This window comes from Corticium candelabrum, chromosome 1 (genome assembly GCF_963422355.1).
Source record: "Corticium candelabrum chromosome 1, ooCorCand1.1, whole genome shotgun sequence".
Classification (NCBI taxonomy): Eukaryota; Metazoa; Porifera; class Homoscleromorpha; order Homosclerophorida; family Plakinidae; genus Corticium; species Corticium candelabrum.
The window spans coordinates 3024818-3052551 of NC_085085.1; the positions used below are offsets into that span (position 1 = coordinate 3024818).

Genomic DNA, 27734 nt, shown 5'->3' on the forward strand with positions numbered 1-27734 from the left:
TCGAACGCCAGCGCAATTCGTCTGTGGAGCAATGCATCCTACTGTTTGAGCACATTAAGGGGTGTAGCTGAGAGATGAGTGGATAGTACTTATGAATGTGAGAAAGCGCAAGGTCATTTAGTCGGTCCTCTTCCATTGATGTTCTGCGCCAGGTTTTGAGGTGTCTCAATGCACTAAATGAGTGTCCACATGTGCAGCCTGTTGCGTGCTGAAGTACACGGCAATTTTTGCACTAGGGCTAGTGCCTATAGAGCAAGTTAAAGAGTTAAAATTTGGCTTCAAGTTGAGCTCGCAAGAAAGCGAAATTCGAATGCGCTTGAAAAGCCACTATAATATCTCAAGACTTAGCCGGCGCTCTGTCATATAGGCTCTAGAGCTACACACCAGAGCGTCTACTTCTATAGTTAATCGCTAAGGCTGCACCTTGATGTTTTATGACACGCCCAAAAAATCAGAGGAGGCGATCGCCTCCTCTGCCTCATCCTGGCTACGGCCCTGCTAAAGTATCATCTATAGTATTCAGCAATCAGGGCGATTCTTGCACGCCGAATGCATTGCTATAGAACGGAGAGAGCAGTGAAGACGACTAATGCATTCGTTTGTATTAGATACGCTATGGTGGTTTAGAGGTACGCTACTTTTAGGCTATCAGATAGAGCTATACATTGGAACGATGTCAAGCTAGAGTTGTTTAATAAATTTGGTTTGGAAACGCTTTGTTTCGAAACAAGTTGCGATTTCTTTGAGAGCTGGAAGTGCACTAGACTTATCTGCATGCTATCAGAGGTGATGTCTTTTTATAGTATAGGTTTTCTTTTGGGCATTCATAGATTATAGATACGAATCCATAGTAGCCGTATTCTATCGGTTGTTGCCTTCTTGACAGAGGTGGTGATTGATGTCTCTGCCTCTAATGAGATGGAAGTTGTTGGAGCATGTCGAGCTCTCTCTGATCGGCTAAGGTGAACGAATGTCATCGCTGTGTTTGAGTCCACCCGAGCCAAGCGAGACTTGAGAGTTGATTATATGCAATTAGCGTTGCTGTGTGGATCGAAGTTACAGCCGTGTGACCATAGGCTATGTATGTGAAATTTATCTTTATGAATTGTGTTATGTGATCTATGAATAGACAAATAAAGAAATATATCGTGTGTGCTATGCTGTCTGCTTGTGTATCATTTGTTTGTTGCGTGTGTAACATGATGTAGCTACAAGACACTCATGAACATCAGTCTGCTGCAGGTTTTGTTTACACAGCAACACACCACGTCGTAATTTGATGTCCTTATACCTTGTTTCAGGATGCTAACAAATGTTGGGTATATGCAGCATTGCCTGTTTCCCTACAACGTCCAATTGTGTAACAGTGGACTCTCAAGGAGATGTTGTTATGCTTGGCTGTAGTAATAGTTTTGCTAACGAACAGATCACTAGAATTCTGGACCACCTCAAATGCGTAGTATTATTGTAGTAGTAGTAGTTTGTTCAGGATCACGAGTTGAAAAGGGGCGAATGGTAAGAAAGAGAATTAGGGCTAGAGATAATATAGTTTATAACATTTATATATACATAAATATAAATTTTAGGAGCATATATATATATATATATATATATATATGTGTGTGTGTGTGTGTGTGTGTGTGTGTGTGTGTGTGTGTGTGTGTGTGTGTGTGTGTGTGTGTGTGTGTGTGTGTGTGTGTGTGTGTATGTATACATTTTAGGTGCACGCCCATTCAAGTGAGTAATTCGGGTGAATACTTTCTTATTATGCCAAAGTTAGGATTTAAGGCTACAAACACACATACCGTTTATGGTCTATGCTTTCACGTTACGTAGGTATGTTACGTAGAATCAACAGTAGCTTGCTTAGCGCACGCTAAGTTATACGGGTATAGAATCCTGCACGTGAGAGGTCAGAGGTTAGTAAATGAGTAGAGTTGGAGGTGAGTAGACTCTAGATGACGTGCTAAGTAAGCGAGTATTGACGTGTAACGTATGTTGTTGCCATGCAGTGTTCGTAGAAGATGTCGGATGATTGGCAAAAGTATGTTGTTCCTCATCTTGTTACGCTAGTCAAAATATTGCAGCCATCGTGTCTTTTGGATCACTTGCGAGCAGACGACTTACTTAGTCGAGAGGATTGCGCTACACTAACGAAGTCATATCAGACCGATGAATCACGTTCAAGAGCGCTGCTAGACGAAATCTTACCGCGGAAGGGACCCGACGCGTTCACTAAATTTTGTAGCATTTTGCAAAGCGTTCAAGGACAAGAACATGTTGCTGAACTAATTCAAGGTAAACGGTCAGTTGCGCAGGCAGCGAGCTGCCGCGAATGCGTGGAAAGAAAGCGAAGTCTTTCAGATAATGCCAAACAAATCAGAGACGCTTCAAAGTTGGCGATGTCGACATTCTGTTTTAGACAGGAACACAAAGCCATCGTCAAGGAACGCGAGGACACATTACGTGCTATGTGTAGTACATTTTTTGGCGTGGCAGAGGACGAGGTGGTATTTGTCTACCGGAATAAGCCTGCTCTATGCTACAGCGACACTAGCTCAAAACTTGCTACGTTGATTCTTCACGGCGTTCAACCAGACCTAGTTCAGAGCAATCGAGATAGAATGATTGAGTGCGTTGTCGCATTTCTTGAAGATGGTGGTGGTAAGAAGGTAAATCGGGAACGGATTGAGCTCCTAAGCGTTACGCCTGGATCTTCAGTTATTGTTTTTCGTTTTAGCTTTGAGATTTACTTTCAATTTCTCTGTACTTTGGGTAGTCCAAAATACACAATGCTGGGTGCCTCTTTAAGAAAATTATTTTCAAACCTAGAGTCAGCTGAATTTAGAATTGGTGCTCTTCCACCTATTGACTTGTTCATAGGTGAAAGACAGAAAGTTTCTATACAGGAATCTTCTGAGTCTGTTACTCACGTCTCATCTGTTCTATCAAGGTTTTCATCCGAGATAGCTACGATTTTGCACCAACTACAAAATTGTCTTCAGTATGCGATCAACGTTTTGATATCTGACCGAGTTGTTAGTGAGGAAGATGTAGCAGATGTTCGTAGCATCTTACAAGAACTAGATGATCCCGAAATAGCAACGGAAGTTCTTTACGATGTCATCCTTGAGAAGGCCAAAAGCGACCCTAACATTGCGGTGGCATTTAGAGAGTCCATTGGCAAAGTGTCCCTGACTATTTGTGGCTCATCTCCACGTTTAACCTGGCAACAGCTAAAACGAAAACGAGAGGCCGTTGTGCAAACATTAGACACGAGTGCTGTTATTGATGCATGTCTTGAGAAGGGTATCATCACACGTCAACAGTATCAGGGTCTGACGAGGCTCAAGCAGATGGGAAAGCCTTCCCATGTTCTTGCTGACAGATTTCTCCACGTATTGGAGAAGTTGTCTGAGGATGACCAAGGCTCACAGTTGGCTGAATTTGAGAAGATTCTTATGGACCAGCAGACAAACGTACTGAACATATTGCTAGAAGCCGGTAAGTGTTCGTACATATGCCGTTTTGTACATAAATGCACCTATAGTTTGCAGGTCACAGCAGTTTTCATACATTATAGATTCGTTATTTTTGTGTTTTCTAGATCAAAATTGTCATACAAGTGATAGTAGTGAGACGATTGGCATAGGTAGCGACTTGGGATCTCAGACAGCAGCAAGTTGTATTTCTGATAAATCTGCTGCAATTTCAGCGGCAAACACTAGACACGGTAAGTGATGAGACTTTTCTGATTGTGCACACACTATATGAAATAATTTAACCGTATGTATTGTATATATATGTGTGTATACATATATGTTCAGGAGCATCGTCTTCTACTGAGACGATACCTTCAGATTGTAGTCGGCAGTCTCACTTCAGTAATGCAGTAGAAAATGCTAAGCGTTTAGGAAGACGTTTTGAATCTGACAGTGAGCGACAATTGAGAGTGAAGCAACCACTCTACGAAATGATGATCGGCGATGTTCGTCCTAATTCTACAAACGATGACAGTCTTCTCACAGTTGAGCTAGAACATCTCTCTCAAAACAAGGTAATCGATATCTATCGTAAATTTGGCGGCAAAGGGTTTGATGCGCATCTCAAGTCCTATTTAGTGGATTTGTTGAATCAGTTGTAGATGTGTTTGCTTCCGCCTTGACAGAAAAAAATTAGGGCAGGCAAAACTGCTGCACTTCCTCGTTTGCTCTTGGAGTTAACTTCCAAGAATATTTTTGTTACTTTGTTAGAGGCAATGCCTGATGCAGTTTACAGTAGCCTTGTGTCCCTCTATTCGAGTCTGTATCGCGCTGTTCCAGTCGCTTACGTTCTTCGACGTTCTAGAGGCGACGTTCGAACAGTCGCAAACTTTCAATATTTTCAAGATGTTCTCGCAGTCCTAAGTTATCCATTCGTCGTATTATGTGGTGCAGCAAACGCTGTACGGAAATTAAAATCAACATTGACGGGAAATTTGGTAGGACAACTAGAGAGTACGTCGCTAAGTTTTGATTCGTTTGATGTGTGCTCTGCTGAAGGATTTGGCGGTTTGTCTCATTCCCCTTCTATTGATCCTTTACTTGAGGTCAAATGTAACGTTTCTTGCAGCCTCAACTTTGCCGATGTCTACGGGTTTACGAATGAGAAAACGTTTTGTCATGCTTTGTCCACCAGCGTAGCGTCGGGGGGCTGGGGGAGGCTATAGGCCCAAACATTTGGGCGTGTCATTCCGCTTCAAGTAAAACTATAATTTTAAGTTAATAAACAGCGACAGTCAGCTTAATTAATCTCAGAGTAGTATATTGACGATCGACGACGCTAACTGACTCTATCTATTTTACAATACACCTCATCATTTCAGTATGATAAAACCAGTGTTGAAAAGTCGTGGACACGGAAAGAGCGCATGACCATCACTTATTTGAGACGTTTATTACGCTATCCGGCAACGGAAGAGTCAAAGGATACCACATCAAAAAGTATGCAGAAGCCTATCCATCAATTAATTTTTAATAAGTGTAGTTAAGGACGACAACCCGATTGACCGGAGAATGGAATTTCCTGCGGCTCCGCTACCTACTGATTTGCTTGCAATCCACAGTACGTTCTCCACATATTATTCTAACTAACTACCTAACCTATATTGCTCGCTATATTACGAAATGATAAAATTGGTCAAACGTCGTTTGCACTGAATTGGTCTTCTATATTCTATTGTCACCGAAATGCCATTTAATTTGCAATTAAACATCGCAGCGAGACATGAACACATTTTTGGGACGGATTGTAACAATGTTTCCACTCCATTATGCGCACAGTGACGGCACTCAGTCCTGCAGTTTGTTTGCAACCTGAAATTTATATTATTTACTTAGTTACATGTATGCAAACTGCGAGCTAAAAAAATAAAAAATGGGCGTGGCTTTTCGCCTAATTATTAACCCCCAAACATGAGGACCACGCTACGCCAATGTTGTGCTTTTTGGACTACTGTAAACGTGGAAATTTTCGCGTGTTTAAATTTTTGCGTTATTTTCCTCAGAGACTATTTCATGCGATAAAATTTTCGCGGTTTGATTCACGTCACGTGGTTCTGTGCCTCACGTGGTCCACCCATAACACTGCTAAATTAGTTACGTTGGTCAACAGAAAGCACCATTTTAGAATACCTAGAGAAAGTGGTAGACCCATGCTTTGTCCTGAAAAAGACAGGAATTAGCACTGCCTGAGAAGCACCATGGCTTGTTGATTGTTGATGTTCTTAAAGCCAATCGAACAGACACTGTATGAAAATTCCTAGATGCAAGGTACATTCTGTGTTGTATGTGCCAGCATGGTACACAGACAACTTGCAGCTATTGGATTTGACTGTCAATAAGTCATTTAGAAAATACTTACGGCATTCATTTCAAAACTGGTATGGCGATCAGGTCAGACAACAGCTAGACAGAGGTACTTCTATGTGCGACATTACTGTAGACCTCAGATTGTCATCTATTAGAACTTTTGCATGCTGGCTGAATTGTACACTCTTAAGGCAATATCTGAGCGTCCTAGGTTTATCAGAAGTGGGTTTTTTCAGGCTGGTCTATGAATGCCCTTGCCCCTTCGTTGTATTGCTTCAGCAAAACACTCAGTGCCTGTTACTACTCCTTCGCAGTCCAAGAAAGTAAGGTCCTATGACCTGTGTACAGATGACATTTGCAATGATGCCTCTGTTGCATTGATTGTAGAATACTAAGTCAGTTATTTCTTATCTGTTACCATCACAATTCTGCCAGTCAAGGTTGAATGGGCGAAATGGCAGCAATGCTTGCACGGTTATATCTATTTGTGTAGCTACTCAGATTATGCTAGATTATGTGCAATTACCCGATCGTGGTACTGTAGAACCATCACAACAGACCATCAGAGCTTTCGTCGCATGTATTGAAGATAGCAACAAGCGTTATGATAGTGCTGGGTGCAGAGGCTCTTTGTCCATTTACGGCGAGATAGAGAGTGCTTGTTCGGATATGAACCTGACAATTGTCAGAGGAGGAGATTTTTGCGTGTGGGATTACGACCAGTTCAAACAAGATCTGCTGACTATCAGACACAGAGCTGTTGGAGCAGGCACAGTCCATACCGGTGTACTTGTAATGCCAAGTCACTTTCAGCCGCAATTGCATTCGATTCTCGCAAGTTGTGTCTTGCTGTGTTTGACAGCCACTCTCATCATGGCAGTGGTATAAAGCTTGGTGCCTCCATAGCTGTAGCTTTATTAGATGACGTTGGTATTCTGTACACAGCAGAGTTTCTTGATTTTGTTGTCAATGAAAATGGCTTAGCAAATGGAACTATAAAGGGTGCAGACATTATCTTGATTCAGTAGTTTGAGTAGAGTACTAACAGCAGTACAGTTGATTCAATTGTGTTGTGTTACTAGCTAGTACAGTAGTACTTCTACAGTATACAGTACTATCAGTATAAAGTTTGATATTGGTGAACAGTATCCCTTATACGTGACTTTGCACGGGGATATCGTGTGAGGAATGGGTCACGCCTTTATAAATTTTTACGTTGTCTTAATTTTTGCGGATACAAATTCAACCGCCAAAATAGCGAAAATTTTCATTACGCAAAAATTTCCTTGTTTACAGTACCTTGGGCAAATTATGAACCCTGCTGCTTTGCAATATGCATCCAAGTCTTTGCTATGTTGTTTACTGAAGACCCGTTGAACTAACTTTCGTAAGTACAAAGCGACGAAACATCTCCCTACAGCTACCCTACTCTTGCAGCTCTGCAAAGCGAGAGCTATTACACACAAAGTTAGCTCGGACTAACTTGGGTTAGGATAACTCGGGTAGAGTTACGCTAACTCTACTCCAGCCAACTTGCGTTCACACGTAGAACACGGGTATTTAGATGCAGAAGATGTAGAGTAGAGCGAATACATCAATTACTGGAAGTTTCTGCTTGAGAATAACACCCTTGCAGAAAACGAGAAGAAGAAGCCATTTGTAAGTTGGCGGAATCGATTCTAGGGCGTGTTTTTGCATTATTAAGGAGTGTCTTCGCCTAACTCCACTCTAACTCGGAGCCACGGTTATAGCTTAAACTTCGTTCAACGCTAGTCTTAACCCGGCTTAACTTGGGTTGGCTAAACTCACGTTCACACGACGGGGGTAATTGTAATTGGAGTATAACCCAAAGTTAACCCGATTTAACTCGAGTTAACCCTGAGTGTGAAAGCGTCCTCTGTTACGTTTATTTATTCTCCATTTTTGTAACGTTTGTATTCTCGTGTAGAGTAAAATGAAATATGCTAAGTTATAAGAGTGTTTGTTATTGTGATAAAATTCTTTCTGCATGTCTACGAAGAAGCATATGTCTGAGACGGAGCAGTTATCCAAAGATTCCAGCAAAGATCTTCCGTCTGTGCAAGAAATTCTTAATTGTGCAGAACTAACTCAACTATTTGCATGGTGTGCAAACGAAAGTGTCGAAACTAAAGGCTGTACAACTTCATTACACTTGCAGGAGCGACTTCTCCAAAATCGAGGGACATTGACCGCACGACAACCTCCCGTAAGCTAAAAACAATGCAGATGTGTTTGGGGGAGCGCGCGCGCGGGCGCTTGTGTGTTATTGTGTGTGTGTGTGTGTGTGTGTGTGTGTGTGTGTGTGTGTGTGTGTGTGTGTGTGTGTGTGTGTGTCTGTGTGTCTGTGTATGTGTGTGTCTGTGTGTGTGTCTGTGTCTGTGTCTGTGTCTGTGTCTGTGTCTGTCTGTGTGTGTGCGCGTGTGTGTGTGCGTGTGTGTGTGTGTGTGTGTGTGTGTGTGTGTGTGTGTGTTTGTGTGTGTGTGTGTGTGTGTGTGTGTGGGTGTGTGTCTGTGTGTGTCTGTGTGTGTTTGTGTGTCTGTCTGTGTTTGTGCGTGTGTGTGTGTGTGTGTGTGTGCGTGTGTGTGCGCGTGCGCTTTAGTTCAATTGGTTAAAGAGTGCATTTGAGAATTTAAGCATTCGTGACCTTGCAGGGTCGCAGGTTCAAGTCAGAGTGATGGTAAAATATAGCATAATTTTATTAAATTAAGCAAGACACTTACACACAATTGCTTCTCTCAACTCAGGAGTATAAATGAGTACCTGCTCATTGACTGGTGTGGACATGACCGCTAGATTGGCAGTAACATTATGCAGCAGACAGGTACATGTGGGTCTTGGTGTCTAGTCCCAGACCTGTTCCATTTTCAGTGCCCCTGGATGTCTCTGGCCAAGCTCAAGGTTGATTGTAGCACTGGCCCTAAGCCTCCACGTAGCGCATGGAGGTCCTGTCTCTAGAGGCATGGGGAGATATCTCCGCAAATGACCTCAAAGTTGACGTCATCCACGAATGACATGGAGGGCACGAATTTTATCCATTTGTCCATTGTCCATTTGTGTGTGTGTGTGTGTGTGTGTGTGTGTGTGTGTGTGTGTGTGTGTGTGTGTGTGTGTGTGTGTGTGTGTGTGTGTGTGTGCGCGCGCGCGAGCCGGGCGATCTTCCTTGGTGATAATAATTATTTATGTGTTATCCTAGCCGATCACAATTGCTGAATTGCTGCTCCAAAAATTTGGCACCTCAAAGGATAAAGTTTTGCAATTATGCCACGACATCAAAAACTTTGTCTATTTGGATGAAGTTTATGAGTGGTTCGAAAGACTCGGCTTGACAGAAGATGAAAAAAGATGGTTGAGCAAGAAAGCATTCGAAGATATCAGAACTGATTGCTCCAAAAAGCCGGTGCTTCTGATTGCAGGTGATTGAGTTACTATTGCATTGATTTGCTTGAATTACTCGTAAGTGTTTTAGACACCTCGTACATTTTATTGTGTGGGGCAGTATAGGCGACAGGATATTGTATTAGCTGCGTACGGCTATCACGCCTTTAAAGGCGAAGACGATCTGCTAATGGCTACAGCTATCTCGCTTTTTCAACATCTTTTATGTTATTAATGTACGAGTGAAGTCCGCTTTGTCAGAATAGTAGCAGATGTTTGATGTTCAACGCATTTACAACATTTTTATACTTATATATCTATAGAGGTCCCGTTCGATTGACATCTTTAAAAAGTCATCTTGATGGACATTTCCGATGAATCGCTAACATGTTTTGAAAATCTTTAACAATTTTTCTCGCTTTTCCAGCTCTTGTCTGGAATTATGAGTTTGAAAATGAGACGTGGTTTAACAGTGAACGTCTATTGGCAAAAGACATCTTCGGCTATAATTTTTATACTTGTCGTACAATCCAAGAGGCCCTGAATAGAATCTATAACAGTTCAACAGTGCCAAAGTTCTTAGTTAAAAAGGAACAACTAATGAGCATTGGCATGCAGTTACGGCCCTCTTCCAGCGAGGAAACAATGTTGCATGGACTTCAGTATTCCGACCACTTCCAAGTTCTGTTTTACGAGATCTTTTCTATTTGTCCTATGTTTAAGCTTGCTTGTTAAACACAAAGCCATCAGAAAATGCTATCTAAACTTCTTGCAATCTATTTCAAGTGTTTTTGTGCGTGCGTGCGTGTGTGTGTGCGCACGTGCACACGTGAGTGTATGTTGGAGAGAAATGGGTGATGAAATGGGTGGGTGAGTGGATGGGTAAATCGGTGGGTAGGTAAGTACGCGCGTGGGTGAATAACTAGTTGGGATGCTGGGTGTTTTGTTAAATGGGTAAGTCAGTGGGTGGATGGGTAAGTGGGTGGATGGATGGATAAGCGAGTGGTAGATGAATAAGAGGGCGGGTAGTGGGTAACTGATTGGGTGGTGGGTAACTGGTTGGGTGGTTGGTAACTGGGTGGGAGGTGGGTAAGAAGGTGGGTAAATGGGTAAGAAGGTGGGTAAATGGGTAAGAAGGTAAGTGATTGGATAAGTAAGTGAGTAAGTGTGTAAGTGAGTGGGTGCGTGGTTAAGTGGGTGGCTACGTGGTTAAGTGGGTGGCTACGTTCGTGGGTAAGTGGGTAGGTGGGTGGATTGGTGTGTAAGTGGATGTATGCGTGGGTAGGTGGGTGGATTGGTGTGTAAGTGGATGTATGTGTGCGTAAGTGAATGGAGAAGTGGGTAAGTGGGTGGGGTAGGTAAGTGGGTAAGTGCGTGGGTAAGTGGGTGGGTGTGTGGGTGAGTAGGTAAGTGTATGCGTAGGTGGATGGATAAGTGGGTGGGTAGGTAAGTAAGTGGGTAAGTGGGTGGGTAGGTGGGTACGCGTAGGTGGGTGGGTGCGCGTGGGTGGGCATGTGGAAAGTGGGTGGGTATGTGGCAAGCGCGTGGGTAGGTGGACAAGCGGGTTGGTGGGTGGGCATGCGGGTGCGTCGGTGGGCAATCGTGTGGGTGGGCAAGCAGATGGGTGGGCAAGCGGATGGCTGGGCAAGTGGATGGGTGGGTTGGCAAGCTGATGGATTGGCGGGAAAGCGGGTGGGTGGGCGGGCAAGAGGGTGGGTGTGCAAGAAGGTGGGTGGATTGGCAAGACGGTGGGTGGTTGGGCAAGAGGGTATGTGTGTGGGCAAGCAGGTGGGTGGGTGGGCAAGTGGTTGAGTGGGCAAGTGGTTGAGATATTGAACAAGTGAGTGTGAGGGTGGGCAGGTGGGTTAGTGTGTGTGATAGTGGATGGATGTGAGGGAATGTGGGTGAGTGAGAATGTGGGTGGGTGAGAATGTGGGAAGCTGGGAATTTGGGTGGATGGGAATGTGGGTGGGTGGGAATGTGGGTAGCTGGGAAGGTCGGTAGCTGGGAATGTGGGTGGGTAGGTATGTGGATGCGTTTGGATTGTGGTTGGGTGGAAATGTGGGTGGTTGATTGAGTTAGTGGGTGGGTGCGTTGCAAGTGGGTGGGTTGCAAGTGGGTGGGAAGTTGGGAAAGTGGGTGGGCGGGTAGGCAAGTGGTTGGGTGAGTGGTTAAGTGAGTGTGTGGACAAGTGGGTGTAGGGGTGGGATATTGGTTGTTATGGATAGGTATTTAGGTGGGTCAGTGGGCTAGTGAGTGAGTGGGCAAGTGAGTGGGTGGTCAAGTGAGTAGATGGGCAAGTGAGTGGGTGGGTATGTGGATGGGTGGGTGGACAAGTGGGAGGATGAGTTGGCAAGTGGGTGAATGAGTTTGCAAGTGGGTGGGTTGGTGGGCTTCTGAGTGAAAAGGTGGAAAAGTGGGAGTGTGAGTGGGCAAGTGGGTGGGTGAGTAAGTGGGTGAGTGGGTGAGTAAGTGGGTGGGTGGGTGGATAATTGGGTGTGTGGGTGGGCGGGTTGGTTCGTGTAAGTAGTTTAACTGTTTTTCTTTAATGAACCTTTCAGGCAACATTCAGCTCTACACTTTTCATCAGACGTTTACAATGATGTCAAATTTTCTCATTTAGGTAGCACTTCTTCCGGAAGAACAACATTGCTTAACCTTCTGCTTGGTGAACCACTGCTTCCCACAGGTCACAATGCTACGACCTCCATGCTTTGTGAAGTGAGATACGGCGAAAAAAAACAGGCTATTGCTCATTACAGACAAGTCGATGACAAAGAAACTGAAAAATTGCTTGATCTAACTACCTCAGAACACCAAGAAAATCTTCGTAGAATTATTACTTCTAAACCAATCAGCAGTGGTCAACTTCAAGTAACATCAGCTGAAAAAGAGGACATTTCTGACAACGATGATAGGAATGGTAGATGCGTACGATTAGAAATCATGTGGCCCCTGGAGTTTCTAAAAGTAATTTTAGAAGAAAAATAATTAAGTGAGTTTTCTCAACTGTTTGGAAATTTTTAGAACGTTACACTGATTGATAGTCCAGGAACGACAGAAGATGATCCAGAAAATTGCGATGTTAGAGAGATGACGGAGAAGGTTCAAAGAGATGTCGCTTGTGGCTTTATTTACGTGTTGGACGGAAGTCAATCTGCACAAGAAGCAGCGAAAGTGAGGCGCATTCAATGCACATTGTAAATATGTTTCAGGCAGATACCAATAAAGGTAATATTGAACCTGTGCCGTTAAAACGTTTTTAGGCTAATAGGATTTTATTGCATACTACATTTTTAAGAATTTCATAAGTGTAGTAATTAACTATAGAAATTGCGCTAACAATCTGCAAAGTTTCAACTTTTTAATAGTCTAACTTTGGCAGAAAGTGAAGTTGTAAGAAGTATGTTTTTCAGTTGTTTTTCCAGATTAAACAACATTGTCATAGTTATCTAATTTGAAACCTTGATACATTACTGCAAGGACAGAGGCTGATATTCTATCTTCACATATATACCATTACATGTACCATGAAAGTTCATGAAATAGGTCGGCTAAGCGTTTGTTTGTGCGTCTGTCTAAAACTTCTAATTGCGTAAAGTTTGCATGTTTTCCTTTCATATTTCTTTCTATTTTTCGTTACTCTGCATAGGCTGGCTATTTGCTGAAAGCTTTTGAAATACAAGTTAAATATTTAGCTTCACCGGAGTCTGCAATCTTTGTTTTGAACAAGTGGGATATGGTTGATGAAAAGGCGAAATTGGAGCAGTTAGGTATTGTTACTAAATGCCTCGAAGAACGATGGCCAATGATTAGACCTTACCAAGTGCTCCCACTCAACTCGAAACAAGCCGAAATTTTTCTATACTATGCAGGCACGTCAACTCCAGATCTGGAAGAAGTCTTCAAAAGTATTACAAAAATTCTTCCAGGATCTCTCAACAACATCATTATGAAATCCCTAAGGTATGTCAAGTAATAATGATTTTCAACTATAGTTCATTATTTTGGTTATCTGTCTAGCAAACCTTGCGACTTTATTGTCTCTGTTGAAAATATGTTGCAAACAACTATCAGGCAGCTGAAATTACCTGTTTCACAGAGAGATAAATTAAATAGTAAGAGCATGGAAAATCTAGAACAGTTTGAAATATTGTTAAAAGAAATGAAAGCCAAACTCGATATGAAAGTTGGCTGGCTTAAAGATGATCTTTTGCCTTATCTTCAGACGGACAGCGTTCGTGAAAGCTTTTATAATTGGAATGTACTTTCTTTACCGGTTGACCAGAGGACAGCTGTTGATGCAGGCAACGTACAACAATTTTTGTATATGAGGCTATTTCAGATTGTAGATAGCCGCTTCAAGAAAGATGACCTTCAGCAATGGGCAAAAATAGCATTGGCTCGAGATGTTGCAAAAGCAGAGCAAGTGCTGATTCAAGCAAACTTGCACATAAGCGGTTCTGTTCAATCAACATTTGGAATCAAGGACAATCACAACGATTTATCACGATCTTCGACAATATCCCAATTCCTTGCTATTTGCGCCGGTGTCGGCATATCGATAGGCGCAAGTTGGGTGACAGGAGAGTTTTTAGCGACAGTGGCATTACCGAGGGCCGTAGTTGCAGTTGCAGTACCCTGGTCTATGGTAGGTTTTGTTGGCAGTGTAGTGGCTGTAGCAGTAGCTAAAAGGGTCTGGCAAAGTACTGTCATCGAAAACTTTAAAAGGAACATAAGGCAAGCTTATGACGAGTTTATTACAAATACTTCACAACTGCAAGAGGTTATATTGACGCTGCTGCAGTATCATTGCAAACCTGTGCAAGCTGTATCAGACACACTTCCTCAAATGTATGGGCAACTTCAGAAAACCTTAGCTGTAATTGAACGGGCAAAGGAGGAACATCGTCCAAAGTATGAAGAATTGTTAAGCAAATGCCAAGACTTAAATGCCAAATTATCAATTTTGACTCTCCAATGCATGCCTCACAAGTTTACCAGCAATGATATCTCGTGGCCACAGCCGAAAACAGCAGTAGGTAGTGGAAGTTTTGCAGAAGTTTACAAACTCACCATTCCTGGAGCGGATGAAGTTGCACTAAAAGTAATAAAACGTGATATTACGCAGGGAAACACAGCTTCTGATGTGAAGAAAGAATTTGACGTTTGCAGGTATCAACTTTTGTCGTTTATTGTCACTACTATGCTTGGTTTGTTGTACACTTTCCAAATTTATTTTGTAGAAAATGCAATCATGAGAACATTGTCAAGTTTTTGGGGTCAGTACAACTCTCGTCACATCCCCTGAAGATAGGATTGCTGTACGAATGGTGCGACGGCGGAACTTTGGCTTCTTTTATTAAAGATGCCCAAGAAGAACCAGCTTACACACTAAGTGGCTTTCCCATTGCTCGAAGTCTGGCACTGGGTATACTCCTTGGTATTTGTTATCTTCATGACAATGGCATCATTCATAGAGATATGAAACCTGAAAATGTGCTCGTAAGCAAACAATATGCTATTGTCACTAGCATAACTATTGTTTCAGCTGTGTTTTCTTTCCTAGATAACAGGTCAGAATAAAGTGCGTCTTGCAGACATGGGACTGGCAAAGTCAATGGAACAAGTAAAAGGTACGCTATGTGGAACACTGTGGTACATGGCACCGGAAGTATTTCGTGAGAAGCCGTACACAGAACAAGTAGATATGTTTAGTTTCGGGATCATTATGTGGGAGCTATGGCACAAAAAACGAGTTTATGAAGTCTCAAATCCACCTCCCTTACAGCTTTTCTTGGAAAGGGTAGAGACAGGTGAGCTACGTCCAGGTGAAGGACAATTTATTGGAGAAGAGATTCTGAATGGGACCCTTCAACAACCCAAGCCAGCTATATCGGTCGATGTGCTACCACAGACTAAAACTAAAGCGTGGGCAGATGTTGCAAGAGACTCCTGGTCATCAGACCCTGAAAATCGGCCGTCGGCGCATACAGCTCTTGAAATAATATCTGCTATTTCTGTTGGACGCGACGACTGACTACGTAAAATATCTCGCAATGCATGCGAGCCATTCTTACTACAAAAGTGCAAAGTTTTCTGTGAATTTCAGTGTGGTATAGGGCGTGACTGAACACACCATAACTGCTTGCAATATGTATAGTTGTTGTAGCTGTTTGCATGTTTACAAGTCACGATTGTGCCTGGGCTTGTATGATAGCTGTTTGCTGTTAATTTTGGGTCGCTAGTTATTGAGTTGACTGATTCCACGTACAACTGGCAACTCTAATAGACGTTTGTATATGAATATAATCTACACAAGTGCCGATCGTACAGACTATGCACGTTCCAACATTTTTACTAAATGGTCCTGATGCGTATTAGGAAGGCTCAATAGTTCTAATAAATTACCGCCGCTTTTATAGCAAATTCTCTAAGTGCAAGCGGGCAAGGGAATGAGAGCTTCTACAAACACGGACACGCACGCACACGAGCCATGAAAACCTTTTTGGCACAGACGGTAACAGTGTTTCCATGCACTCATCTACACGCACACTGACGGCACTCAGTTCCACATGTACAGTTTATTTGTAACCTGAGATTAATATTAGTTTAATTAGACATCTACAAACTGCGATCTAGAAAAGTAGAAAATGGCTGTAGCTTTGTGTAAGACATGGCCGTGGTTTGTAGCCTAATTTATCGGCCCGCCAAACTCGAAGACCACGCTACACTGGTGATTGCTCTATTCAAAACAACATGTAATGGCCCAAAGACCTCATGACGCAACTCAAGACACATCAAGAATTGGGCAACTATTCGAATACTGTGGCTAGAGTAACACGTGAAAACACAAGTCGCATGTAGGGTCATCTTCTTGGCAAACAGATCAGTCAAAGTATTGACCGCGCCCATTGCCATAAGGCGTGTTCTCAGGAAATTACGTATTGCGCATGGTGTAAAAGCATGCAGTAGACTAACCAGCTTTCAACACCTCTACAACCACCAATTCAGTTCGTCAGCCAAGGCTTGGTTTTACGGGGGCGCGGCTAGAATCTATTTTTTTGGATATCCGGGAGCTTTCCGCCTTTCTAAGCGTGGTTGCGTTTGGAAAACTACTGGAAAGAAGGACACTAGGACGAAGATCACTGTCTGTAGAAGATGTGCACGTAAAGGACAACATATTGGCTAAGTCTTGTCCAATGAACTGACGATAGACTGGCGCATTTGCGACTAATCACGTGGTAGCGTCGCGATCGTTTTTGAGCACACTGCCGTCTCTTGACGGTTTTTCACCAACAACCTGGTAAATTGTAAAGAGAGCATGCGATCGCGTTATACTGCATTCTAAAATCTGGTGTGCATCTACAAATACAGGATGTTTCTGACCCCAGACTTGACACACTGTCCAGTAATGGGAGTAAGAATCGTCAAGCAGAAATCACGGTTCTGCGCCACAGCAGTCTTATAAGGTGAGATATCGCAATTCTGTTGAGATTTCTTTGCGCTGAGTGCTGTTTTCAACGAGTTACGGTATTCCTCTACTTTTTTGTAATATTATTTTCTAGTGTTCTCTTGTTCTGTTCTTCTGTAACTTTATCAAATTGATTTTCGAGTTAGCTGATAGCTGTAAGTGTTTTGATGATATAAGGAGTCATAACTGACCAAGAGGATTGATGTTGAAGAGGTGTAGAGGGTGAACTGTTTGTTGCTGCATTTTAATATACTCTTACATATGCATCGAATATGAGGAAGAGAAAAAGTGGAGAAACTGTTTATCCTGGAAGAGATTGCCAGTCTTGTGCTAGATGTGGTACCACTGCAGAGATCCAGAAAATTGAAAGAAGAGTTGAAACAGTGGGTAGTGGCTGCTCTTGAAATCAAATCAACCCAAATTCTTGATTGTGTAACAAATATGAACAATAATCACTCAAAGTATTAATTATTATCAAAGTATTAATTATTATCAAAATATCACTATCACACGACCGTAAATTTATCAGAGAGACTCTTACTAGAGGAATAGTGAGTAAGTGTGTACTACACGTATATGCAAATGAGATCAATTTTCCAATAATATTATATAGAGGCATGTAACTGCAGTTTATTATTAATAGATAGTTCTTAAATTAATTGATTAGTTGACTAATTGTTGCACAGTCAATATATACTGTACTAGACACGTTCAGTAGTCTAATTTGTTGCTGTAATATAGGCATGCGTTGTGTATTACATCAGAAAATTCTTTTCAAACACAGATCAACATTTAATTAGCCAGAAGCTAAACAATAGAATACGCTAGCAAGTAGTTTGACAAGTTGTACAGTATACAGTAAGTAGCCTTACATTTACAGTCACTGCCGATTCTGGCATTAGCATGAGCGGTAATGCAAAGTGATTACAACAAGTGGCATTCGTAGATATGAGCACACGGCCGTCTCAAAGAATCTAGTTTTCTGACAACACGGTACAATGATAGCACGTTAGACAAGCGTCTAGTGAGAAAAGCGTCTAGTGGTGTGTCGACTCGACGGTGTTGCAGTGCGTAGTTGAGTTGCGACTTCCGGCTTAGCATGGCGTTCACCATGCAACTTTCCTGTTCCCAAACAAGGTCTCAAATCGCGCTGTTGACTTCGCACGTGCTCGAACAACGAGCCCGTATGTCATACTATGTAACACAGGTCTCCCGGGACCGCCGAAGAGTCTTAATTTTGTGTATTGCAATAAAATGCGTATTTCGTCGTGGCGGAGCACGTGGAACTACTGTATATGCAGGGGCGAACCGGCGCGCTAGAAAAGGAAAGCGAGGTCCTACGGGACGTTGGCTGACTGACTGCATTGACTCACACCTTTCATCTGTCGACTCCCTAACAGGCTGGGGCTAGAGCAACAGTTGATTGAAGGTGAGTAGCGCTCTAGGCAGTATTGCTCTTCATCTTTTCTCTTCTCTATTTGTAAATGATTGCGCTAGGCGCCACCTTGTCCGTCCCGTCTGTACGCACGCAATGAGCGGGACGGATGGACGGATTGGCGCACAGACGCTGCCGGACGGGTGCGATTTCGACTGGCTCGCGCCTGCGCTCGAGCTCGACTTGTCATGGACCACTCTTGGGGTCTCGACTCGGGTGGGCTTTGTTCCGTCGCGGAAGTTGCGTCATGCGATATATAAGCAGGAAGTAAAATCGGGGCGGGGCGGGTTCGATTTCCACTGCCTACCGCGTGCGTTCGGATCGAGGCTGATATCTACAAGTATAAAAGCATTTTGAGAAAATTATGGGTAGGTAGGGATAGGTATGTACTTATTCATGCTTATCTCCTACATCACAATCGAGTATTGTGAGTGTGTCACGCATAACTGCTGCGTTTTAGATTATTCTAGGGCGTGTCTTCGCTTAACCCAATTTCACCTGAGTTAACCCTGTATGTGAAAGCGTCCTCTGACATGTTCATTTATTCGCCATTTTTGTAAAGTTTGTGTTTCTGGGTAGAGAAAAAGCAAAAGAAGTTATACTGTGACATTTCTTGTACGCTAGGTTATAAGCGTGTTCGTCATTGTGATAATGTTTCTTTCAGCATGTCTACGAAGAAGCATATGTCTAGGACGGAGCGGTTGTCCACAGATTCCAGCAACAACCTTCCGTCTGCACAAGAGATTGTTAATTGTACAGAATTACCTCAGCTATGTGCATGGTGTGCAACCGAAAGGGTTCAAACTGACGGCTGTACAACTTCACTACACTTGCAGGAGCGACTTCTCCAACATCGAGAGACATTGACTCCGCGCCAACCTCCGGTAAATTGGAAACCATGCAGATGTGTTGGGGATGCGCGCACAGGCGTGTGTGTGTGTGTGTGTGTGTGTGTGTGTGTGTGTGTGTGTGTGTGTGGTGTGTGTGTGTGTGTGTGTGTGTGTGTGTGTGTGTGTGTGTGTATGCGCACGCCTCGAGCTTCCTTTGTGATAATAATTTTTTATGTGTTATCTTAGCCGATCACAATTGCTGAATCGGTACTCCAAAAATTTGGCACTACGAAAGACGAACTGTTACAATTATGCGACGATATCAGAGAATTTGTCTATTTGGATGATGTCTATGAGTGGTTGAAAAGACTCAGCCTGACAGAAGACAAAGAAAGGTGGTTGAGCAAGAAAGCATTCGAAGACATCAGAAAAGATTGCTCCAAGAAGCCGGTGCTTTTAATTGCAGGTAATTGTGTCACTATTGCATTGTTTTGCTTGAATTACTTGTAAGTATTTAGCCACCCTAGTTGTACTGTATGCGTAGTATAGACGACAGGAAATTGTACATTATGCTAATGGCTTCAGCTATCCCACTTTTTCAACATCTCTTAAGCTGTTAATGTACCAGTGAAATCCGGTTTGTCAGAATAATAGCAGATATTTGATGGTCAACGCATTTGGACACCTTTTATATTAGCTAAATATATATCTATAGGGCGCGTTCGATTGACCTTTTTGAAAGACGTGATGGATCACTGACTTGTCCACTGTTCCAGCTCTTGGCTGGAATTAGGAGTTTGAAAATGAGACGTAGTTCAGCAGTTACGTCTCTTAGCAAAGGCATCTTTGCCTGTAATTTTCATCTTTGTCGTCCACAATTAAAATTTAATAATCCCGAAATAGAATCTATTACAGTTAAACAGTGCCAATGTTATTTAAAAGGAACATCCAACTGAGCGTTGGCATACAGTTACGGCCCTCTTCTATCCAGGAACCAATGTTGCATGGAGTCCAGTATCCCAGCCACTTCAAACTTCTGTTTTCCAAGATCAGCTTTATTGACCTACGTTTGAGCTGCTTATATAGCACAAAGCCATCAGGAAATGCTATATAGCCGTCTTGCAACCTATTTCAAGTGTGTGATTGTGTATGTTTGTTCGTGAGTGCGTGCGTGTGATCGTTTGTGTGTGTGTGTGTGTGTGCGATCGTTTGTGTGTGTGTGTGTGTGTGTGTGTGTGTGTGTGTGTTTGCGCGTGCACGTGTGTGTATGTTTGGAGGAAAATGGGTGATGGAATGGGTGGGTGAGTGGATGGGTAAATAGGTGGGTGGGTAATTAAGTACGTTGGTGGGTAAGTAATTACGTGGGTGGGTTAATTGAGTACGTGGTTGAGTAACTAGGGTGTTAAGTGGGAGGTGGGTGAATGAGTAAGTTGGTGGGTGGATGTATAAATGGGTGGGTGGATGAATAAATGGGTGGGTGGATGAATAAATGGGTGGGTGGATGAATAAATGGGTGGGTGGATGGATAAGTGGGTGGTGAACGGATAAGTGTGTGCATGGTGTGTAACTAGGTGTGTGGATGGGTAAGAAGGTTTGTACTGGGTAAGTAAGTGAGTGGGTGGGTAAGTGAGTGGGTGCGTGGGGAAGTCGGTGAGTAGGTGTTTGGGTAGGTGGGTGATGCGTGGGTAAGTGGGTGATGCGTGGGTAAGTGGGTGATGCGTGGGTAAGTGGGTGATGCGTGGGTAAGTGGGTGGGTAGGTGGGTTAGTGAGTGGGGTATGTCGGTGGGTAAGTGGGTGGTAGGTGGGAAGGTAAGTGTGTGGTAGGTGGATAGGCAAGTGTGTGTGTCGGTGCGTAAGTGGGTAAGTGGCTGGATAAGTGGGTGGGTCGATAAGTGGGTAGGTCGATAAGTGGGTGAGTGAACATGTGGGTGAGTGGATAAGTGGTGGGTTGATGGGTAAGTAGGTGAGTGGGTGGGTTGGTAAGTGGGAGTGTGGTTGGGTACTTGGGTAATTGGGTGAGTTGGTCGGTAGGTGGAAGGGTGGGTAGGTAGGTGAGTAGGCAGGTAGGTGAGTAGGCAGGTGGTTGAGTGGGTAGGCAGGTGGGTGGGTAGGCAGGTGCTTGGGTAGGCAGGTGCTTGGGTAGGCAGGTGCTTGGGTAGGCAGGTGCTTGGGTAGGCAGGTGCTTGGGTAGGCAGGTGCTTGGGTGGGTGAGTGGGTTGGCCATCGGGTGGGTGAGTGGGTTGGCCATCGGGTGGGTGAGTGGGTTGGCCATCGGGTGGGTGAGTGGGTTGGACATCAGAAGGGTGAGTGGGTAAGTGGGTGGGTGAGTGGGTAAGTGGGTGAGTGGGTAAGTGGGTGGGTGAGTGGGTAAGTGGGTGGGTAAGTGGGTGGGTAAGTGGGTGGGTAAGTGGGTGGGTGGGTGGGTAAGTGGGTGGGTGGGTGGGTAAGTGGGTGGGTGGGTGGGTAAGTGGGTGGGTGGGTGGGTAAGTGGGTGGGTGGGTGGGTAAGTGGGTGGGTGGGTGGGTGGGTAAGTGGGTGGGTGGGTGGGCGGGTGGGTGGGCGGGTAAGTGGGTGGGTGGGTGGGTGGGTAAGTGGGTGGGTGGGTGGGTGGGTAAGTGGGTGGGTGGGTAAGTGGGTGGGTGGGTGGGTGGGTGGGTGGGTGGGTGGGTGGGTAAGTGGGTGGGTGGGTGGGTAAGTGGGTGGGTGGGTGGGTAAGTGGGTGGGTGGGTGGGTAAGTGGGTGGGTGGGTGGGTGGGTAAGTGGGTGGGTGGGTGGGTAAGTGGGTGGGTGGGTGGGTAAGTGGGTGGGTGGGTAAGTGGGTGGGTGGGTGGGTAAGTGGGTGGGTGGGTGGGTAAGTGGGTGGGTGGGTGGGTAAGTGGGTGGGTGGGTGGGTGGGTGGGTGGGTGGGTGGGTGGGTGGGTGGGTGGGTGGGTGGGTGGGTGGGTGGGTGGGTAAGTGGGTGGGTGGGTGGGTAAGTGGGTGGGTGGGTGGGTGGGTGGGTGGGTGGGTGGGTAAGTGGGTGGGTGGGTGGGTGGGTGGGTGGGTGGGTGGGTAAGTGGGTGGGTGGGTGGGTAAGTGGGTGGGTAAGTGGGTGGGTGGGTAAATGGGTGGGTGGGTAAATGGGTGGGTGGGTAAATGGGTGGGTGGGTAAATGGGTGGGTGGGTAAATGGGTGTGTGGGTAAATGGGTGTGTGGGTGGGTAAATGGGTGTGTGGGTAAATGGGTAAGTAGGAGGGCAATTGAGTGTGTGGGTGGCTGGGAAAGCGAGTGGGTGGGTAGGTGGGTAAATGGGTGTGTGGGTGAGTAAATGGGTGTGTGGGTAAATGGGTAAGTAGGAGGGCAATTGAGTGTGTGGGTGGCTGGGAAAGTGAGTGGGTGAGTAAGTGCGTAGTTGGGCGGTAAGTGGGTGGGTAGATGCGCGGTATGTGGGTGGGTAGATGCGCGGTAAGTGGGTGGGTAGATGCGCAAGTTGTTGGTTGATTGCGCAAGTGAGAGAGTGTGTGGGCTAGTGGGTTGGTGGGTGTTTGAGTAAGTGGGTGGGTAGTGGTAAGTGGGTGGGTAGTGGTAAGTGGGTGGGTAGTGGTAAGTGGGTGGGTGGAAAGTAGGTGAGTATTAAGTGGGTAGGTGGTTGTGCAAGTAGATGGACAAGTGGGTGGGTGGGTGGGTGGGTGGGTGGGTGGGTGGGTGGGTGAGTGGGTGGGTGAGTGGGTGGGTGAGAAAGTGAGCATGTGAGAAAGTGAGTGGGTAGGTGGGCAAGTGAGTGGGTGGGTAGGTGGTCAAAAGTATAGGTGGGTGGCCAAGTGAATGGGTGAGCGGGCAAAGGATGGGTGGGTAAAGGGTGGGCAGGTAGGTAAAGGGTGGGTGGGTGGTCAAGTGCGCGGGTGGTCAAGTGCGCGGGTGGGCGGTCAAGTGCGCGGGTGGGCGGTCAAGTGCGCGGGTGGGCGGTCAAGTGGGCGGGTGGGCAAGTGGGCGGGTGGGCAAGTGGGCGGGATACAAGTGGGCGGGTGGGCGGGCTAGTGGGTGGGTGGGTGGGCAAGTGGTTGGCTTGGTCGCTAAGTATTTGGTGGGTAAGTAAGTGTGTGGGATTGTAAGTTGGTGGGTGTGTGGTGAGTAATTGGGTAGGTGGTGGGCGTTCGGGTTTGTGTAAGCAGTTGGACTGTCTTTCGTAAATGGACTTTTCAGGCAACATTCAGCTCTACACTTTTCATCAGAAGTTTACAATGATGTCAAATTTTCTCATTTAGGTAGCACTTCTTCCGGAAAAACAACATTGCTTAACCTTCTGCTTGTGGAACGACTGCTTCCCACAGGTCACAATGCTACGACCTCCATGCTTTGTGAAGTGAGATTCGGCGAAACAAAACAGGCTATTGCTCATTACAAGGAAGGCGATGACAAAGAAACTAAAATATTGCTTGACTTAACTACCCCAGAACACCAAGAAAATCTTCGTAGAATTGTTACTTCTACAGGAATCAGCAGTGATCAACTTCAAGAAACATCAGCTGAGAAAGAGGACACTTCTGACGACGATTGTAGCAATGGTAAATGCGTACGATTAGAAATTTTGTGGCCCCTGGAGTTTCTAAAAGTAAATTCTAACAGAATAAAAATAAGTGAGTTTTCTCGACTGTTTGCTAATTTTTAGAACGTTACACTGATTGATAGTCCAGGAACGACAGAAGACGATCCAGAAAATTGCCATGCTAGAGAGATGACGGAGAAGGCCCAAAGAGAAGTCGCTTGTGGCTTTATTTTCGTGTTGGACGGTAGTCGATCTGCAGAAGAAGCAGCGCAGGTGAGGCTAACTTAATGCACATAGTGAATGTGTTACTGACAGTTATAATAAAGGTAATGTTGAAACTGTGCCGTTTTACATTTATAAACCTAATAGGATTTAATTTCATTTTATATTTTTTAAAATTTTATAAGTGTAGTAATTGACTCTAAAATTGCCTATAGAATGTGTAAAGTTTGTAATTTTATATAGTCTAACTTTAGCAGAAAGAGAAGTTGTAAGAAGTACGTTCTTCAGTTGCTTTTCTAGTTTAAACAACATTGTCATAGTCATACAATTTCATACATTGATACATTACTGGAAGGACAGAAGCTGGTATTCTATCATCACATACATACCATAACATGTCCCGTGAAAGTTTATAGATTATGTCGACTAAGCGATTGTTTGTGCGTCTGTCTAAAGCTTCTAATTACGTAAAGTTTGCATTTTTTCTTTCCATGTTCCTTTCTATTTTTCCGTTGATCTTCATAGGTTGGCGATTTGCTGAAAGCTTTTGAGAAACAAGTGGAATATTCAGCTTCACCGGAGTCTGCAATCTTTGTTTTGAACAAGTGGGATATGGTTGATGAAGAGGCAAAAAAGGAGCAGTTACGTATTGTTACTAAATACCTTGAAAGACGATGGCCAATGATTAGACCTTATCAAGTGCTACCACTCAACTCGAAACAAGCCGAAATTTGTCTATACAAGACAGGCACGTCAACTCCAGATCTGGAAGTAGTCTGCAAAACTATTACAAAAATTCTTCCAGAATCCCTCAACAACATCATTATGAAATCCTTAAGGTATGTCAAGTAATAATGATTTTCAAGTGTACTTTATTATTTTGGTTATATGTCTAGCAAACCTTGCGACTTTATTGTCTCTGTTGAAAATATGTTGCAAACAACTATCAGGCAGCTGAAATTACCTGTTTCACAGAGAAATGAATTAAAAAGTAAGAGCAGGGACAATCTAGAACAGTTTCAAACATTGTTAAAAGAAATGAAAGCCAAACTCGAGACGAAAGTTGGCAGCCTTAAAGATGACCTTTTGCCTTACCTTCAGTCGGACGGGGTTTGTGAAAGCTTTCATAATTGGGATGTATCTTCTTTACCGGTTGAACAGAAGGCAGCTGTTGATGCAGGCAAAGTAGAACAATTTTTGTATATGAAGGTATTTCAGATTCTAGATAGCTACTGCAAGGAAAATGATCTTCAGCAATGGGCAAGAACAGCATTGGATCGAGATGTTGCAAAAGCACAGCAAATGCTGATTCAAGCAAGCTTGCACATAAGCGGTTCTGTTCAACCAACATTTAGAATCAACGACAATCAAGACGATTTATCACAAACTTCGAGAATATCCCAATTCCTTGCCTTTTGCGCCGGTGTCGGCGTATCGTTAGGTGCGAGGACTGTCTTAGGAATGGTCGCAAGGTGGGGGACAGGAGAGTTTTTAGCGACAGTGGCATTACCAAGGGCCGTAGTTGCAGTTGCAGCACCCTGGTCTATACTAGGTTTTGTTGGCAGTGTAGTGGCTGTAGCAGTTGCTAAAAAGGTTTGGCAAAGTACTGGCATCGAAAAATTTAAAAGGAACGTAAAGCAAGCTTATGACGAGTTTATTGCAAATACTTCACAACTGCAAGAGATGATATTGACGCTGCTGCGGTCTCATTGCAAACCTGTGCAAGCTGTATTAGACACACTTCCTCAGATGCATAACCAAATTCAGAAAACCTTAGCCTCAGTCGAAAAGGCAGAGGAGAAAAATTGTCCAAAGTATGAAGAATTGTTAGGCAAATGCCAAGACCTAAATGGCAAATTATCAATTTTGACTCTCCAATGCATGCCTCACAAGTTTACCAGCAATGATATCTCGTGGCCACCGTCGAAACCAGCAATAGGTAGTGGAAGTTTTTCTGAAGTTTACAAACTCACCATTCGTGGAGCGGATGAAGTTGCATTAAAAGTAATAAAACGTGATATTACGCAGGGAAACACAGCTTCTGATGTGAAGAAAGAATTTGATGTTTGCAGGTATCAATCTTTAATCTTTATAGTCATTACCATGCATGGTTTGTTGAACACTTGTCAAATTATATTTTGATAGAAAATGCAATCATGAGAACATCGTCAAGTTTTTGGGGTCAGTACAACTCTCGTTACACCCTCTGAAGATAGGATTGCTGTACGAATGGTGTGACCGCGGAACTTTGGCTTCTTTTATTAAAGATGTCCAAGAAGAGCCAGCTTACACACTACGTGGCTTTTCGATTGCTCAAAGTCTTGCACTGGATATGCTCAGTGGGATTTGTTACCTACATGACAATGGCATCATTCATAGAGATATGAAACCTGAAAATGTGCTCGTAAGCAATCAATATGCTATTGTCAGTATAATGACTATTGTTTCAGTTGTTTTCTTTCTCTAGATAACAGGTCAGAAAAAAGTGCGTCTTGCAGACATGGGACTTGCGAAGCCAATCGAACAAGTAAAAGGTACACTATGTGGAACACTGTGGTACATGGCACCGGAAGTATTTCGTGAGAAGCCGTACACAGAACTAGCAGATATTTTTAGTTTCGGAATCATTATGTGGGAGCTATGGCACAAAAAACGAGTTTATGAAGTCACAAAGGCACCTCCCTTGCAGCTTTTCTTGAAGAGGGTAGAGACAGGTAAGCTACGTCCAGGTGTTGGAAAATTTATTGGTGAAGACATTCCGTATGAGACCCTTCAGCAACCCAAGCCAGCTACTGAAGTCGCTGTGCCTCAGACTGAAATTATAGCGTGGGCAAATGTTGCAAGAGCCTGCTGGTCATCAAACCCTGACAGTCGGCCATCGGCACATAGAACTCATGAAATGATATCTGCTATAACTGTTGGACGCGACGACTGACTACGCATTGAAACTGGGAATGCATGAATGCCATTCTTACTACAAAGTGTCAAGTTTTCTTTGCATTTCAATGTGTTATAGGCCGTGACTGAACATACCATAACTGCTTTCAATATATGTAGTTGTTGTAGCTGTTTGCATGTTTACAAGTCGCGATTGCTCCTGGGCTTTTATGGTAGCTGTATCTTATCTTATCATATAATTGTCATTGCAGTTATTATGTGAATGTGAATTACGTTCTTTCAGAGAAACTGCGGTTATGAGTTTACTACATGTTTGCTGTTAAATTTGGGTGGTTATTGAGTCAACTAATTCAACGTGCAACTGGCAACTGTGTAGACGTCAATGTAAGGATATAATCTACACAAGCGTCGATCGTTCTTCTATCATGTAGTGTACATGTCATGAATTCATTGCATGGCTTACAGACCATGCATCTAAATGACGTCACAACAGGTTTACTAAATGGATTCTGACGCTTTTCAGAAGGCTCAATAGTTTATCCAATTTTATAACAAATTCTCCCAACTGCAAGTGGGCAATGGAAAGAGGGTTTCTACAAACACGGACACACAAGCGCGCACACACATACAAGCACACGCACACACATACAAGCACACGCACACACATACAAGCACACGCACACATATACAACTACACGCACACACTTAGGCATCATGAAATGTAGGAAGTTTGACTTGATATACAACAACGGCTGGTATTATAGGGTAACTAACACCTATAGCCAAAATATTATTACATTCAAAGTTTTTTAAAAATTTATTTTAGAACACTGCATTTTTAATTTTTATAAAATCCTTTTTAAAGTATATTGCATATAAAATGGTCAATAGTATTGTATTTTTCGTTAGATTATAACTAACATGCGTATGTCCAAAAATACATTTCCATTTTTGAAATTAGGTTCGTGAAGACACCGTTCCTAGGGTTACAGTCAGGGCTAGAGAGGTTATGTTGTCTATTTCCGGATCCGACAAGAACAGCCAATCACAAGAACGAATTACGCTAGCTGTTTGCTAGAAATCTCTTTTATGAACGCTTCACAG

The 27734-nt window shown here is 43.8% G+C and overlaps 4 protein-coding genes across 5 annotated transcripts; all 4 read left to right on the forward strand.

The window, feature by feature from the left end:
• Positions 1-2024: 2024 nt before the first annotated feature.
• LOC134198190 (uncharacterized) lies at positions 2025-4144 on the forward strand. Its single transcript, XM_062667574.1, has 3 exons — positions 2025-3504; positions 3608-3733; positions 3828-4144. Exons 1-3 carry the CDS (start codon positions 2025-2027, stop codon positions 4142-4144), a joined length of 1923 nt encoding a protein of 640 aa, XP_062523558.1.
• A 6679-nt stretch (positions 4145-10823) lies between these two features.
• LOC134198274 (uncharacterized) lies at positions 10824-12449 on the forward strand. The gene is made up of 3 exons (XM_062667671.1): positions 10824-11013; positions 11869-12215; positions 12273-12449. Exons 1-3 carry the CDS (start codon positions 10824-10826, stop codon positions 12447-12449), a joined length of 714 nt encoding a protein of 237 aa, XP_062523655.1.
• A 461-nt stretch (positions 12450-12910) lies between these two features.
• LOC134188372 (uncharacterized) lies at positions 12911-15567 on the forward strand. Its single transcript, XM_062656563.1, has 4 exons — positions 12911-13211; positions 13269-14420; positions 14492-14750; positions 14815-15567. The coding sequence occupies exons 1-4, from the start codon at positions 12985-12987 to the stop codon at positions 15283-15285; spliced, it is 2109 nt and encodes a 702-aa protein (XP_062512547.1). The 5' UTR covers positions 12911-12984; the 3' UTR covers positions 15286-15567.
• A 2503-nt stretch (positions 15568-18070) lies between these two features.
• Positions 18071-26990, forward strand: LOC134187440 (uncharacterized). Of its 2 annotated transcripts, none has more exons than XM_062655568.1 (9): positions 18071-18148; positions 18819-19038; positions 19231-19450; positions 23230-23576; positions 23634-23783; positions 24258-24571; positions 24629-25804; positions 25878-26136; positions 26200-26990. In XM_062655568.1, exons 2-9 carry the CDS (start codon positions 18820-18822, stop codon positions 26665-26667), a joined length of 3153 nt encoding a protein of 1050 aa, XP_062511552.1. In that variant the 5' UTR covers positions 18071-18148; position 18819; the 3' UTR covers positions 26668-26990. The 2 variants fall into 2 exon arrangements, with proteins under 2 accessions (XP_062511552.1, XP_062511544.1); XM_062655560.1 differs by lacking the exon at positions 18071-18148 and adding an exon at positions 18527-18757.
• Positions 26991-27734: the final 744 nt, after the last annotated feature.

Coding starts and splice junctions, on each gene's coding strand:
- LOC134187440 (XM_062655568.1), top strand. CDS start 18,820: ATGTCTACGAAGAAGCATATGTCTAGGACGGAGCGGTTGTCCACAGAT. Junction 23,784..24,257: donor CTGCAGAAGAAGCAGCGCAG/GTGAGGCTAACT, acceptor TGATCTTCATAG/GTTGGCGATTTGCTGAAAGC. Junction 24,572..24,628: donor ATCATTATGAAATCCTTAAG/GTATGTCAAGTA, acceptor TTATATGTCTAG/CAAACCTTGCGACTTTATTG.
- LOC134188372 (XM_062656563.1), top strand. CDS start 12,985: ATGGTTGATGAAAAGGCGAAATTGGAGCAGTTAGGTATTGTTACTAAA. Junction 13,212..13,268: donor ATCATTATGAAATCCCTAAG/GTATGTCAAGTA, acceptor TTATCTGTCTAG/CAAACCTTGCGACTTTATTG. Junction 14,421..14,491: donor AAAGAATTTGACGTTTGCAG/GTATCAACTTTT, acceptor TTTATTTTGTAG/AAAATGCAATCATGAGAACA.
- LOC134198274 (XM_062667671.1), top strand. CDS start 10,824: ATGCGGGTGCGTCGGTGGGCAATCGTGTGGGTGGGCAAGCAGATGGGT. Junction 11,014..11,868: donor GTGGGTGGTTGGGCAAGAGG/GTATGTGTGTGG, acceptor TTTCTCATTTAG/GTAGCACTTCTTCCGGAAGA. Junction 12,216..12,272: donor GGCCCCTGGAGTTTCTAAAA/GTAATTTTAGAA, acceptor GGAAATTTTTAG/AACGTTACACTGATTGATAG.
- LOC134198190 (XM_062667574.1), top strand. CDS start 2,025: ATGTCGGATGATTGGCAAAAGTATGTTGTTCCTCATCTTGTTACGCTA. Junction 3,505..3,607: donor GAACATATTGCTAGAAGCCG/GTAAGTGTTCGT, acceptor TGTGTTTTCTAG/ATCAAAATTGTCATACAAGT. Junction 3,734..3,827: donor AGCGGCAAACACTAGACACG/GTAAGTGATGAG, acceptor ATATATGTTCAG/GAGCATCGTCTTCTACTGAG.